This window comes from Phyllostomus discolor, chromosome 11, assembly GCF_004126475.2.
Source record: "Phyllostomus discolor isolate MPI-MPIP mPhyDis1 chromosome 11, mPhyDis1.pri.v3, whole genome shotgun sequence".
Taxonomy (NCBI): domain Eukaryota; kingdom Metazoa; phylum Chordata; class Mammalia; order Chiroptera; family Phyllostomidae; genus Phyllostomus; species Phyllostomus discolor.
In genome coordinates this window covers 71,822,870-71,837,713 of record NC_040913.2, presented here as the reverse complement: position 1 = coordinate 71,837,713, position 14,844 = coordinate 71,822,870, and the positions used below count along the sequence as shown (strand labels likewise).

Here is a 14,844-nt window from a genome sequence, read left to right as displayed (position 1 = left end):
GTTGCAATCATTCAATTCCTGTTTTTTTATTACTTTATTGTTGTTCAATTACAGTTATCTGCATTTTCTCCCCACCACTCACCCCCAACCCCCGCCAAACACACTTCCCTCCCTTGCGTCCACCCTCTGCCTTGGTTTTGTCCATGTGTCCTTTATAGTAGAGAATTCCTCAGTAATTGTTGCACATCCAGTACAATTCACTGGAATCCTAAGAAGGAAAGAAGGAAGGAAGGAAGGAAGGAAGGAAAAGAATGAAAGGAAAGGAAAGGGAAATAGGAAGAAAGAAGGGACTTCTGAACAAGGTTAAAGGCAAACATCTGTAGATTGGAGAAACAGTATGCTTTTATCTTTTTAAAAAAATTTCCCCCAGCTTTTTTGAGATATGGTTGACTTATAACACTATATAAATTTAATGTTTTGGTATAAGTATATATTGCAAAGTAATTACCACATAAAGTTAGTTAACACATCCACCACTTCATATAGTGAGGACATTTAAGATTTACTGTCTTAGCAACCTTCAAATATATAATACATTATTATTAACTATAGTCACCATGCTGTACATTAGACCCCCAGAATTATTCATTTATAGTTGAAAATTTGTACCTTTGACCAACATCTTCCCATTTTCCCCATCTTGCTGCATCTGGGAACTACCATTCTACTTTTTGTTTTGGTGAGTTTGGGTGTCTTTTTTTAAAAAATGTATTCCACACACAAGATCGTAAAGCATTTGTCTTTCTCTTGTCTGGCTTATTTCATTTAGAATAATACCCTCAAGTTTTATCTGTGTTGTCATAAATGACAGGATTTCCTTCTTTTTCATGACCAGATATTATCCCATTGTGTAGATATACTGCATTTTACAAATATATGCATCCATTGATGAACACTTAAGTTGTTTCCATGTGTTGTTTGTTGTGCATTATGCTGCGTGAACGTGGAGGTACACATAACCCATGAAAATTTTATGTCCTTCAGATACATACTTATAAATGGGATTCCCCGATCAATAGTAGTAGTTCTATTTTTAATTTTTGTGAGGTACCTTTGGTAGTATGGATATTACAATGATGTTAATTGTTCCTATCCATGAACACAGAATATCTTTTCATTTACTTGTATCTCAATTTTTTCATCAATGTCTTATAAGTTTTTCATGGACATGTCTTTCACCTTCTTGGTTAAATCTATTCCCTAAGTATTCCATCCTTTCTGATACTATCATAAGTGGACTTAAAAAAAATCTCTTCTTGAGCTGATCTCTGAGGAACAGAGCCAACAGCCAACAGTATCCCAGCATATATGAAGATTGGAGACCAAAAATTGTAGAAGACATTGAAAAATAAGATGGTAAGGAGAGTGCTTCAGGACAATAAGGTCCCTGGGTCCAGCAAAGGGACCAGGGCAGCTGCAGCCCCAGGTCTGGTATTTGCCTGGTCTGCCCCAGGGTTCTTGGGAGAGAGCCAGGTCAATGGCTCCCTCCCCTGCCAAACAGGATTTGAGCAGCACTAGGACAGACCTCATTGCTTGAAGTTGCAGGGAGGGGAATAAGGGCAAAGTGGCAAACACATGGGGACTGTGTGCACTCACAGACTGTGGATGCTGGCTGCAGCAGCTGCCTGGCCTCCTGCATCCCTACCCCTGCACTCACACCTGAAGCCCCAGGGAGAGTGTGCACCCGAACCTGTGGGACTGGTGGCTGCCTGTCCCACCACACCTGCAGGCCCCAGATGGAGCACGCCTGACCCTGCAACCCAGAGGCACCACACAACCAATGCCTGTGCCCCCGGAGAAGCAGCAGAGGAGGCGCACACCAGAATCTGCAAGGGCAGCCACAGCAGCACCCCTGCCTTGCAGGGCTGACTGGCTTTCTAAGAGGAGGGTGAAGATGCCCCTGAAGAGGAGAACTGCGGGGCTCAAGAAGCCAGAAATCTACAGAAAGACTTAACTCAGTGTGGGGGGTGGTGGTGCTGAACTAGTCTAAAGAGGTGCTGCGAGTCCCTTGCATCTAGGACAGCAAAGAGCAAGAAGGTGGTGTGTGAGTTGCCCCTAACTGGTGCACCTCAAGGACAGTGCAACTGGTGGGTTGAAGGCCTAGGCTGGGCACAGAAGGGAACTGGGGGCCCAGCAGTGAACTGAGGAACCTGGCTGGAGGCTGGGCCAGTGCAGCTCAGGAAGGGAGAAAAGCAAAACTAATTCCCCTTCAGCTCGCTGCAGCCAGGAAAACCAGCAGAACTGCCTTGGCCAGATTGAAGCCAGCAAGAGGCTTTTTTTTTTCTTTTAATCCCTTCTTCCTTACTTTCCTTCTCTCTTTTTTATTTCTTCTTTCCTTCTTTCTTAATTTCCCTTGATATCTCTCCTTCCTTCCCCCTCCTCCTCCCCCTCCTCCTTCTTTTTTTGCTTTTTAAATTCCAACAACTGAGACAAATAAAACCTGGAACTGTGAAAAGACCAGAGTTGGACCCAAAGAGGGGTCATCCCAACAACTGAGACAGTGAGACAAATTTCATTTTGCTACTCCAGAGAACTTGCAAGTTATTTTATATTTGTATTATTTTTTCATTATTCTTACATGTTTCATTTCATTAGTATTTTTGTATTTCTCTTCTTTGTGTTTAGTCTTCTTCACTTGGCTGTTTAAATTGCATTATTTGACTGGTTTCCATTGTTCTCTCTTTCATAGCATATTTTTAACTTACTGTCTTTTACTTCACTTGTGTTCCCTTAGCACACTACTCTATGACCTATACTTCCTATTCTGGTTATCCAGATTCTGTCGTATGATTGTTGCTCCATTACTATTGTAAATAATTGCTATTCCATAGAATTGTGAATACTAAATAGCACCCCTCCCAGATGTTAGCCCACTTCACTGTTTCCTGAATTTTATTACTGTTGTGGTTAACTCTGTTCTCTCACACACTATACCTATTTACTATCCATACTCTCATTTTACCTTATTATCTGACCTCCCACAAGCTCACTGCTTTCTAGATCCAAATCACAATCCTCTTTCCCTCAACAAGAGTCTTATCTTCTTTCCACCCTTTCTAAAAAGTGGCTAGCTGGGTGAAATATCACGGCTAACACTATACATAGACAAAGGATCTACTATCTCTTCTCTATGCGTTGGTACTTTAAATATCATAGAATACACTCCTGCTGTCTTAAACCATTTTGCCTCGCCCCTCCAACTTATCACAAAAAAGAGTAGGTGGAAGCTGTGAACACCAGGATACCTGCTGGAAGAGGAAACCCACCAACAAAGGAACCACCAACAGATAACAACAAAGAAGGTGAAGGAGGGAATGGAAGACACACTAACTCACCCAGGACCTATTTGGAAATACAAGTAAATGGTGGAGAAATTACTAAAAACAACCAACTGAACAAGAGCAAGAGAGAATCCTCAAAACCTTGTACACACAGAAGAACCAGCTTCAGTGCAACTTGCCCACACCTGCACAACAGAATACAAGAGGTGGTGGGTGGAGTGACCCTCAGGTAACCAGCTGGAGGGAAGGATACTCCATAAGAAAGACCCAACAACAATCAAAACCCAAAGACATACAGAGAGCCAACATAAATGACAGCCCAAGACCAGCAAGCTCAGGAGATCCAAGAGTCTACACCACTGAATCTCACAGGTCTTTTACCATAGAAGTTCACACCAGAAATTCATGGAGGCAGAACAGGTCAATTTAAGAAGTAGAGGCTAAAAAGAAGAGTCTCACAAACAATGAGAAGGCAGAGAAACAATCCCCAAATGAAAGGAAAGGAGGAAGCTTCAGAAAGAATGCTAACTAAAAGAGAGGCAAGTCAACTATCAGATACTGAGTTCAAAGCAGTGATTATCAGGAAGATCAATGAACTCACAGAGAATTACCAGAAACTACAGGGAAACTACAATGAACTCACTGCAAACCATATCAACATGAAAAAGGAAATAGAAACTATCAACAATGGCTAAGAGGAAATGAAGAATGCAATTTCTGAATGAAAGAACACAGTAGGAGGAATCAAAAGCAGTCTCAGTGAAGCAGAGGATCGGATCAGTGAGCTCGAGGACAAGGTAGAATATAACAACCAGAATGAGCATGAAAAGGAAAAGAGGATCAGAAAGAATGAGGAGGGGTTAAGAGAAATGCAGGACAACATGAAACATAATAATATCCATATAATAGGGATACCAGAAGGAGAAGAAGAACAGCAAGGGATAGAAAATTTGTTTAAAAAAGTAATGATGATAAAATTCCTTAATTTGATGAGAGAAAAAGTCACACAAATCTAGGAAACAAAGACAGTCCCAATCAAGAGGAACCCAGAGAAGCCCTCTTCAAACACATAATAATTAAAATGGCAAAATTCCAAGATAAAGAGAGAATCCTAAAGGCAGCAAGAAAAAACAGAAAGTAACATACAAGGGAGCCCCGATAAGACTAGCAGCTCACTTCTCAATGGAAATGCTCCAAGCCAGAAGAGAATGGCAAGAAATTTTCCAAGTAATGAGAACCAGAAGCCTGTAACCAAGACTACATTATCCAGCAAGGCTCTCTATTAAAATGGAAGGCCAAATAAGGAGCTTCTCAGACAAAAGAAGCCTCTAAGATTATACCTCCTCCAAACCAGACCTGCAAGAGATGCTAAAGGATTTGTTTTAAGAACAAGGAGAAAAACAGTGAAAGAGAGAGCAACACAGGTACAAAAAAATGGCAATGATTAAGTACCTACCAATAATAACCTTAAATGTAAACTGATTAAATGCACCAGTCAAAAGACAGAGAATAGCTGATGGATAAGAAAGCATGACCCACACATATGCTGCCTACAAGAGACCCATCTCAGAACAAAAGACCTACACAGACTGAAAGTGAAGGGCTGGAAACAAATGTTCCAAGCAAATGGACAGGGAAAAAAAGCCAGGGTACCAATACCCATATCAGAGAAAATAGACTTCAAAAAAAGGACCATAAAAAGAGACCCAGAAGTTCACTTCATAATACTGAAGGGAACAATCCATCAAGAAGACAAAAACATTGTGAATATATATGCACCCAACATAGGAGCACCCAAATATGTAAAGAAAATCTTGGAGGACAGCAAGGAAGATATTGACAGCAACACAATTGGAGTAGGGGATTTAACACTGTCAAAAATGGACAGATCTTCCAAACAAAATATCAACAAAAATATTGCAGCATTGAACAATGCCCTAAATGATATAGACTTCAATGATATATAGAGAGCCCTCCATCCCAAAGAAGCAAAATACACATTCTTTTCAAATGCACATGGAACATTATCAAAGATAGACCACATGGTAGGACACAAAACAAGCCTCAACAAATTCAAGAAAACTGAAATTACATTAAGCATTTCCTCTGATCACAAGGGACTAAACTGACCAACCTCAAGGAAAAAACTCAAAAACACTCAAATTCATGGAGATTGAAGCATGCTATTAAGCAATGAATGGGTCAAGAATGAGATCAAGGAAGAAATAAAAAATTCCTAGTAACAAATGAATATGAACTCACAACAATCCAAAACTTATGGGACACAGCAAAGGTAGTCCTGAGAGGGAAGTTCATAGTGATACAGGCCTACCTAAAAAAGTTAGAAACATTTCAAATAAACAACCTATCCCTACACCTACAAGAGCTGGAGGAACAACAACAAAGACAGCCCAGAGCAAGCAGAAGGAAGGAAACAACCAAGATCAGAGCAGAATTAAACAACATAGAGACTAAAAGCACAATTCTAAGGATCAATAAATCCAGGAGCTGGTTCTCTGAAAGATAAACAAAATGGACAAGCCTTTAAGCAGAAACATCAAGAAAAAAAAAGAGAGAGGACCCAAATCAAGACAGTCAGAAATGAAAGAGGAGAGATTATAGCTGATATAACAGAAATACAAAGGACTGTAAGAAATTCCTATGAAGAACTATAGTAATGCCAAGAAATTTGAAAACCTAGGTGAAATGGACAAATTTCTAGAAAAATATAATCTTCCAAAAATCAAGGAAGAAGAAGCAGAAAGCCTGAACAGACCAATGACAGCAGACAAAATTGAAGCAGTAAAAAACAAAACAAAACAAAAAAAACACCTCCTGACACCCACAAAAGCCCTGGAGCAGATGGTTTCACAGGAAAATTTTACAAAGCATTTGAGGCAGAGCTAACCCATACCCTGCACAGATTATTTAAAAAAATTCAAGAAGATGGAAGACTCCCATACTCTTTTTATGAAGCCAGCATCATCCTAATCTCAAAACCAGATAAAGACACAACAAAGAAAGAAAATTACAGGCCAATATTGCTGATGAACACAGATGCTCATTAAAAGTTCTTAACAAAATATTGAAAAACACATCCAGCAATACATTAAAAAGATCTTACACAATGATCAAGTAGAATTCATCATTGATCCAGGGATGCAAGTATGATACAATATTTGCATATCAATAAATGTAATACACATAAACAAAAGGAAAGACAAAAATCACATGATCATATCAATAGATGCAGAAAAAGCATTTGATAAGGTACAGAACCCATTTATGATATAAACACTCAGCCAAGTGGGAATAGAGGGAGCATTCCTGAACATAATAAAGGCCGTAGATGAGAGACCTACAGCCAACATCAGAGACTCAATGGGCAAAAACTAAAAGCTTTCCCACTAAGATCAGGAACAAGAGAAGGATGTCTGCTTTCACCACTCCTAATCAACATAGCACTGGAAGTCCTAGCCAGCAATCAGACAAGAAAAAGAAATAAAAGGCATCCAAATTGGAAAGGAGGAAACAAAACTGTCATTGTTTGCAGATGACATGATTGTGTACATAGAAAATCCTATAGACACCACCAAAACACTGCTTGACCTAATAGGTGAATTTGGCAAAACAGTGGGATACAAAGTCAATATTCAGAAATCAAAGGCATTTTTGTACACCAACAATGAAACATCAGAGATAGAAACCAGAAAAAAATCCCATTTGATATAGCAGCAAGAAAAATAAAGTACCTCAGAATAAACCCAACTAAGGAGGTAAAATACCTGTACTCAGAAAACTACAGGACACTGAAGAAAGAAATTAAGGAAGACACAAACAAAGTGAAGCATGTGCCATGTTCATGGACTGGAAGAATTAACATCATCAAAATGTCCAAACTTTCCAAAGCAATTTATAGATTCAGTGTAATCCCTATTAAAGTACCAATGACATATTTCACAGATGTAGAACAAACATTTCAGGAATTTATATGGAGTCATAAATGACCCTGAATAGCTGCAGCAATTTTAAGAAAGAAGAACAAAGTAGAAGTGATCACAATACCTTATATCAAACTTTAGTATAAGTCTGCTGTAATCAAAACAGCCTGGTACTGGCATAAAACAGGCACATAGATCAATGGAACAGAACAGAGAACCTGGAAATAAACCCAAGTCTCTATGGTCAATTAGTATTGGACAAGGGGCAGAAGCATAAAATGGAGTAAAAATAGCCTCTTCAACAAATGGTGTTGGGAGATCTGGACAGCTATATACAAATAAATGAAACTCAAGCACCAACTTACACCACTCACAAAAATAAATTCAAGTTGGGTAAAAGGTTTAAATATAAAAGTCATGACACCATATGAGTTATAGAGGAGAACACAGGCAGGAAAATCTCAAATATTCCATGCAGCAGTATTTTCACCGATATGTCCCCTAGAGCAAGGGACATAAAGGAAAGAGTAAACAAATGGGACCTCATCAAAATAAAAAGCTTCTGCACAGCTAAAGAAAACAGCATTAAAATGAAAAGAGAACCACATATATGGGAAAACATATTTGCCAATGATACTCTGACAAGAGTTTGATCTCCAAAATATATAAAGAACTCACACAACTCCACTCCAGGAAGGCAAAAATCCCAATTAAAAACAGGCAAAAGACTTGAACAGACACTTCTCCAAGGAGGACATACAGAGGGTCCAGAGACATGAAAAGATGCTCAGCATCACTAGCCATCAGAGAGATGCAAATTAAAACCACAATGAGATACCACTTCACACCGGTCAGAATGGCCATCATAAACAAAGCAACAAACAAGTGTTGGAGAGGATGTGGAGAAAAGGTAACCCTCATGCTCTGTTGGTGGGATTGCAGACTGGTGCAGCCATTGTGGAAAACAGTATGGCATTTCCTCAGAAAACTGAAAATGGAACTGCCTCTTGACCTGGCAATTCCACTGTGGGGATTATCACCAAAGAGCCCTGAAACATCAGTCCAAGAGAACCTATGCACTCCAATGTTCCTAGCAGCACAATTTATAATAGTCAAGTGCTAGAAGCAATCTAAGTGCCTATGAGTAAATGAGTGGATCAAAAAACTATGGTACATTTACACAATGGAATTCTACACAGCAGAAAGAAAGGAGCTCCTACCCTTTGCAACAGCATGGATGGATCTAGAGAGCACTGTGCTAAGTGAAATAAGTCAGGTGGTGAGGGACAAATACCATAAGATCTCACTTTTAACTGGAACTTAATCAACAAAACAAAAATACAAACAAAATATAACCAGAGACATTGAAATTAAGAACAATCTAACAATAGTCAGAGGGAGGGGATAGTGGGGAGAAGGGTTTTCAGGAACTACTATAAAGGACACATGAACAAAACCAAGGGGGAGTGTGGAAGCAAGGGAGGGAGGTGGGTTTGGCTGGGGTGGCAGGGGAGTGGTGGGGAGAAAAATGCAGACAACTGTAATTGAACAATAACAAAGTAATTTTTAAAAAAGGAAAAAAATCTCTTCTCCGTACATTTTGTTGTATATGTGTAGAAATGCAGATATTTTTATAGTCTGATTTTATATCCTGTGACTTTACTGAATTTTTTCTCAGTTCTGATTTTTGGTGGCTTCTTTAGGATATTCTGCATATAAGATTATGTCATCTGCACACATGAATTTCTTCTTCACATCACCTGAGGTTCTGTTGATTGTTTAGGTCACTTGTTGGAAGATCAGCCAAAAATATGTGTTGGGGGCATGAGCAAGTGGGCTCAGCTTCCACCTACTTGGCTGCCACCTTCCAGTCTCCTTGGGTTTTCTATATCTACAGTACTGTCACCTTCAACAGAGATGTGTTGAATTTTTACTTTCCAATTTGGATGCCTTTTTTTTTTCTTGCCTAGTTGCTCTGACTAGGACTTTAGTACTAAGTTCAATTGAAGTGGTAAGAGAGGGCACCCTTGTGATGTTAGTTATGGATTTGTCATATGTAACCTTTATTATGTTGAGATGCATTCCTTCTGTGTAAAAATGGTTGATATATTATCATAAAATATGCTGAATTTTGTCAAATGCTTTTTCTTCATCTATTAAGATGATCATATTTTTATCCTTCAGTCTATTAAAGTGATATATAACATTTATTGATTTGTGTGTGTTCAAACATCCTTGCATCCTAAGGATAAAATCCCCCTTTATCATGGTGTATGATCCTATTACTGTGCAGTTGAATTTGACTTGCTAGTATTTTGTTGAGAATTTTTGTACCTATCTATGTTCATCAGGCTTGTTCATCAGGTCAAGCTACTGCATTGGTGTATAGTTTCATTTTCTTGTAATGTTCTGTCTGACTTTGGTATCAGGGTCAATCTGACCTTCTAAAATGAATTTCTAAGTGATTGTTTTTCTTCTGTTTTTTTTTTTTTTAAGAAATTGAGAAGAATTGGCATTATTTCTTAAATGTTTGTTAGAATTTACCTGATAATCTAATTACCTGATGTATCTCATCTTGGGCTTTTCTTTGTTGCCAGGTTTTTGATAACTCATTCAGTCTCCTTAATCATTACTGGTTTATTCTGATTTTCTATTTTTTATGATTTAATTTTGTTAGTTTGTTTCTAGGAATTGATGTGTTTCTTCTAGGTTATGCAGTTTGTTTGAATATGATTATAACCTCTAATGACATTTTAAATTTCTGTGATATCTGTTGTAACATCACCTCCTTTATTTATAACTTAGTTTGGTTTCTCCTTTTTCTAGCCCAGCTAAAGATTTGTCAGTTTTATCTTTTCAAAATAATAGCTCTTACTTTCAATGGTGTTTTCTATTGTTTTTATCATCTCTATTTATTACTGTTGTAGTTTTTGGTGACTATTTCTTCAATTATTACTATATTTGCTTTGTATATTAGTTATTCTGATATTGAGTGCATAATATATTTATAATTGTTATATCCCCCTGATGAATTAACCTCTTTCATTATATAATAACCTTCTTTACTCATGTGACAGTTTTTGACCTAAAGTGTATTTTATCTGACATAAAGGTAGCCCTCCCTGCTCTTTCTGATTGCCAATTGCATTTTTCCATATCTTCATTCTTCTATCCCTTCATTTTTAGTCTCTGCATTTCCTGAATGCTTAAGTGAGTTTCTTGCAGATAGCATATGGTTGGATCTTACTTTTAAAGTAATTATTGACAAGGAAAGTGTGCTTTTGCCGTATTGTTCATTTTTTTAGTTCTTTTATCTCATTTTTCTCTATTATTGTCAAATGTTGTTTGCTGATATTTTTATGGTGATATGCTTTGAGTCATTTATCTTTATCTTTGTGTATCAACCACCTGTATTTTCTTTATGATTACTACAAAGATTATACTGAACACTTTAAGGTTATAATAGTCTGTTTTAAGCTGATAACTTAGCTTTGATCTCATACAAAAACTCTATACCTTTACTTCTCCCCATTTTTTATACTATTGATATTGTATTTTAATATGTTTGCATATTTTGTATCCATGAACAAGTAATTGCAGCTACAGTTATTTTTAATACTTTTGTCTTATAAATTTTACATTAGATTTAAGGTGATTTCCATGCCAACATATTACAGTGTTGGAGTACTCTGAATTTCACTATACTTAACATTACCAATGATTTGTATTTTTATTTATTTACTGTTTTTGTAAATCTTAGCTATTTTTATTACAAGTAGTCTAAAGAAGCTTTTTTTAAAAAAATTGGGTCACCAGAAAACAAGAAACTTTTAAGTTATTGGTGTATTTTATAATGTGCCGGTTAGTAATGGTAATAGCATTATTGCCATTGTCTGTTGTTGCTGAAGAACATGAATAAATGGTGGCCCTCTATGGCCACAGTCTCTGGGTCCAAGGTATGCTCCTGCAGAGTTAGCTCTTCAAATGGACATTCTACCCTGAAAGCTTCAGCTTGTGAGCAGGCAAGTGAAATCAATGCAGAGCAAACTGTTGCAGTTGTTGTGGCTTTCTGCCATTAGTGGTGGCCCTGGTGGTGGTGTTTTACTCTTTTATAAAAATTCTTCTTTTTTATCTACTCATCTATTGATGGGCACTTGGGTTAGTTCCAATCTTAGCTATTGTAAAGAATGCTGCAATGAACATAGGGGTGCATACATACTTTTAAAATAGTGCTTTGGGTTTTTCCAGATATATACCAAGAAGTGGAAGCACTGAGTCAAAAGACAGTTCCATTTTTAATTTTTTGAGGAACCTTCATACGGTTTTCCACAGTGGCTGCACCATTCCTCACAGATGATTTTTATACTTTCATATTGATAATCAGCATCTTTTTACTTTGATTTGAAGAACTCTCATTAGCATTTTTTAAAGACAGGTCTAGTGGCAATGAACTCCTTCAGCTTTTGTTTTTCTGTGGAAGTCTTATCTTTTCTTAATTTCTGAAGGGCATCTTTGCTAGGTATAGTATTACTAGTTGGAAAGTGATTTTCCTTTTGGCACTTAGAAAATGTCATCTCACTCTCTCTTGGCCAGCAAAGATTTTCTGAGTGATCTACTTATACTCTTATGTGGGTTCCCATTCATACAATAATTACTTTTATTGCTTTCAAAATGTTCTCTTTGTGGTTGACTTTTGACAGTTTATTTGTAATGTGTCTTTTGAATACCTCCCTATGTTTAATCTATTTAGAGTTCTTTTGGCTTTGTGTACATTTCCTTTCCCAGATTTGGGAAATTTTTCTGTCATTATTTCTTTAAATAAGCTTCTGGTCCCTTTTCTTTCCTTGCTCCTTCTGGGACTCCCATAATGTGTATAGTGTTTCTTTTGATGGTATCTCACAAGTACTGAAGATTTTCCTTTTTTAATTTTTCTGGTTCTCTGAATGGATAATTTCAAATGATTGTTTCTAAGTTCATTGTTTCTTCTACTTGATCATCTGTACTCTTGAAGGTCTTTATATGGAATTTTTCAGTTTAGTCAGTAATTTTATTATTTAGACACAGAATTTCTGTTTGGTTCTTTTGAAACACCATTTCTCTATTAAACTTCTCATTTTATTCATGTATTGTTTTCCTGATTTTTATTTATTTGTTTATCTGTTCCTTCTTATATCCCACTGAGCTTAAGATGATTAAGAAGATTAAGATGATTAAGAAGCCAGTCATCAAGTCAGCCCAGAAGGTTTTGGGAGGTCTCTCAGATCTTTTCTATGTGTATGTTTACTCCATTTATCTTATTCCATCATTGTGGAGAAATTAGGATTGAATGCCTTCTCTCAATCCCCCCAAACTAGTCCAGAGGCAGAGAGGCTCCCATTTGCTTCCACTAAGGCAGTGCCCTGAAGCGTTCAAGGTTGTCTAACTTTTCTCCATTCAGGAGAGTCAAGCCAGCTGCTGATATCCATGTGTTGAGTGCAGGATTGTGTATACTGTTGGTGGCCTATGTGTACCACTGGCTGGGGAGAGTGGGTGCCAGCTCTAGGGTATGTGGAGTGCTGGGGGCGTTTGTTGGCTACTTGTGGGTATCCTCACTCGAGGGGATCCTATTGGTTCACGACTAGGGCTCTTGGTGGCATCCTGAGCACGTTAACAGGATATGTGGTTGACCATTGCAATCTACACACTGGTTGTTGTGAGACCCCATTCCTTTTCCCCATTCCTAGGTGTCCCCAGAGTGTCCAACTGTGCCAATTTCCTGATTGTTCTGGGTGGGGCAGTACAATAATGTAGCTCTTGGACAATGTCTCAAAGGCTGGGGAAACCAGCCTCTCGTATTACTTCCACTATCCCTGTTGGAGAAATCACAAGCCCAAGAGGGTCTCCATTGGGCTTCTGCTGTGGCACCTTGCAGGAGGGGTGATGTGGGTAAAGCAAAACTGTTATTCTTACCCTCTACAATGCACCAATGTGGGTTCATCATTTGTAACAAATATACCACTCTAGTTGGAGAGGGTGATAATGGCACAAGCTTTGCATGTGTGGGGCAGGGGTTATAAGGGAAATCTTCATACCTTCCCCTCATATTTTCTGTGATACATAAACTGATGTAAAAAATTAAGTTTTAATAGCAAATTAAATTAAAATAACTTTAAAATTGCCACATATGCATGTTTACAAAAGGAAACATATTCTCAAGAAACACGTGTTAACACTTTTTCATTGTATTTATATATATTTTTCCTCTACCCACAATTCTGATCACTGGTTTTGATTTGATTGTTCAACCCATTATGTGTCGTGTTTTGTCTTTTTATCCATCACTTGGAAATTTGTACAGGTAGCAAGTACATGTTGAAAACATGAGAAAGAGTATACAGAAAACTTGTTCTGGGGGAGCAGATATGTGTGAGTTTTATATAAACTGGGCCTCTAGGACCTTGGAGATCTTCAACAAATTTGATTTAGTTTGCATAGGATAATGATGATAGCCATAAGAAATTGGAGTTTGAACTGAAGAAAGGATTTTCTGTAGGGAAAGCTCTATGTTTCTTGACCAAAGCAGGCATACAGAAAAGGAACTCTGGAAGCTATCAGCTAAAGAGTAAGTACTGAAGAAGTTACTTTAATTCGAGAAGTTACTTTATTTACAGTTGTTTGCAATGTGATATATGAAATGAACTTCCTATTCCTTAAATTTTCTTTTTTAAAAACCTACAAACTTTTTTGTAAATGATTATGGTATACATTTTTTTTGGTTTATAAATGGTTGCTGATATCTGCTTTAAGGATGGCATATGGAGAAACCAAAGGCTGTATATCTGAGCATAGCCATGATGGGTTATAAGTAATTTTTATATTAATTCCTTAGCTCTACCTTCTTTCTTTCTTTTTCATAATTATGGAGGTCTGACTATCTTTGAGTTTATTATATCTCTTGGAAGCATTACCCACTCATTTTTGCACAGTAAAGTCAATGCAGTGCTTAGGTAGTTAAGAAGAATTTCTTCATTGATCTTGGCAGCTTAGAAAAAATTGGATGGAAATTCAAAGCCTGAAGGAAAAGAAAACTTGAGTATCATTGATATGTAATCTTGTTTCTTTTCCCTTCTAGTTAAAACCAGGTGGCACACTTTGCAGGAAAGCAATTGATGCAGAATGTGACTTTACTGACTATTGCAATGGGTATGCCCCACACTGTGTGCCTGACACTTTTGCACGCAATGGACAAAGTTGTCATTCAGGTGAAGCCCACTGTTTTGAAGGAAGATGTCGGACATTTGATAAACAGTGTAAAACTTTAATTGGAAAAGGTAATGGCCATATTTTCTTTTTAGTTTCTAAATTATTCTAGGTCTGTTCTTCGATTCTACAGAACAAAAATGTAGGTGAAATTTCTTAATGAGGGAAGTCTTGCCTAACATATATTATTATTAAAGGAAATAAAACTTTCTTGATTATGTAAAACAAACAGAAAATCTCCTGTGAATTTATATGGAATTCTTATTTGCAAGTGGAAGAACCCTCCAGTAGAAATGTAGCTTCTCAAAATGTTATATAGAATTCGAAGTGATGGAGTGTGGTTTAGACTTAAGTGAAAAAAAAGTTTTTACTAGAACAAAGCA

At 37.4% G+C, this 14,844-nt stretch overlaps 1 protein-coding gene across 1 annotated transcript in view; it reads left to right on the top strand.

Annotated features, from left to right (window-relative positions):
- Nucleotides 1-14,844, top strand: part of LOC114508400 (disintegrin and metalloproteinase domain-containing protein 5-like) — a 67,761-nt gene that overhangs the window by 33,154 nt on the left and 19,763 nt on the right. Inside the window, exon 8 of the mRNA XM_036011102.1 lies at nucleotides 14,334-14,532. Within this exon, the coding sequence (XP_035866995.1) occupies nucleotides 14,334-14,532 (199 nt within the window). The remainder of the gene's footprint in view (nucleotides 1-14,333; nucleotides 14,533-14,844) is intronic.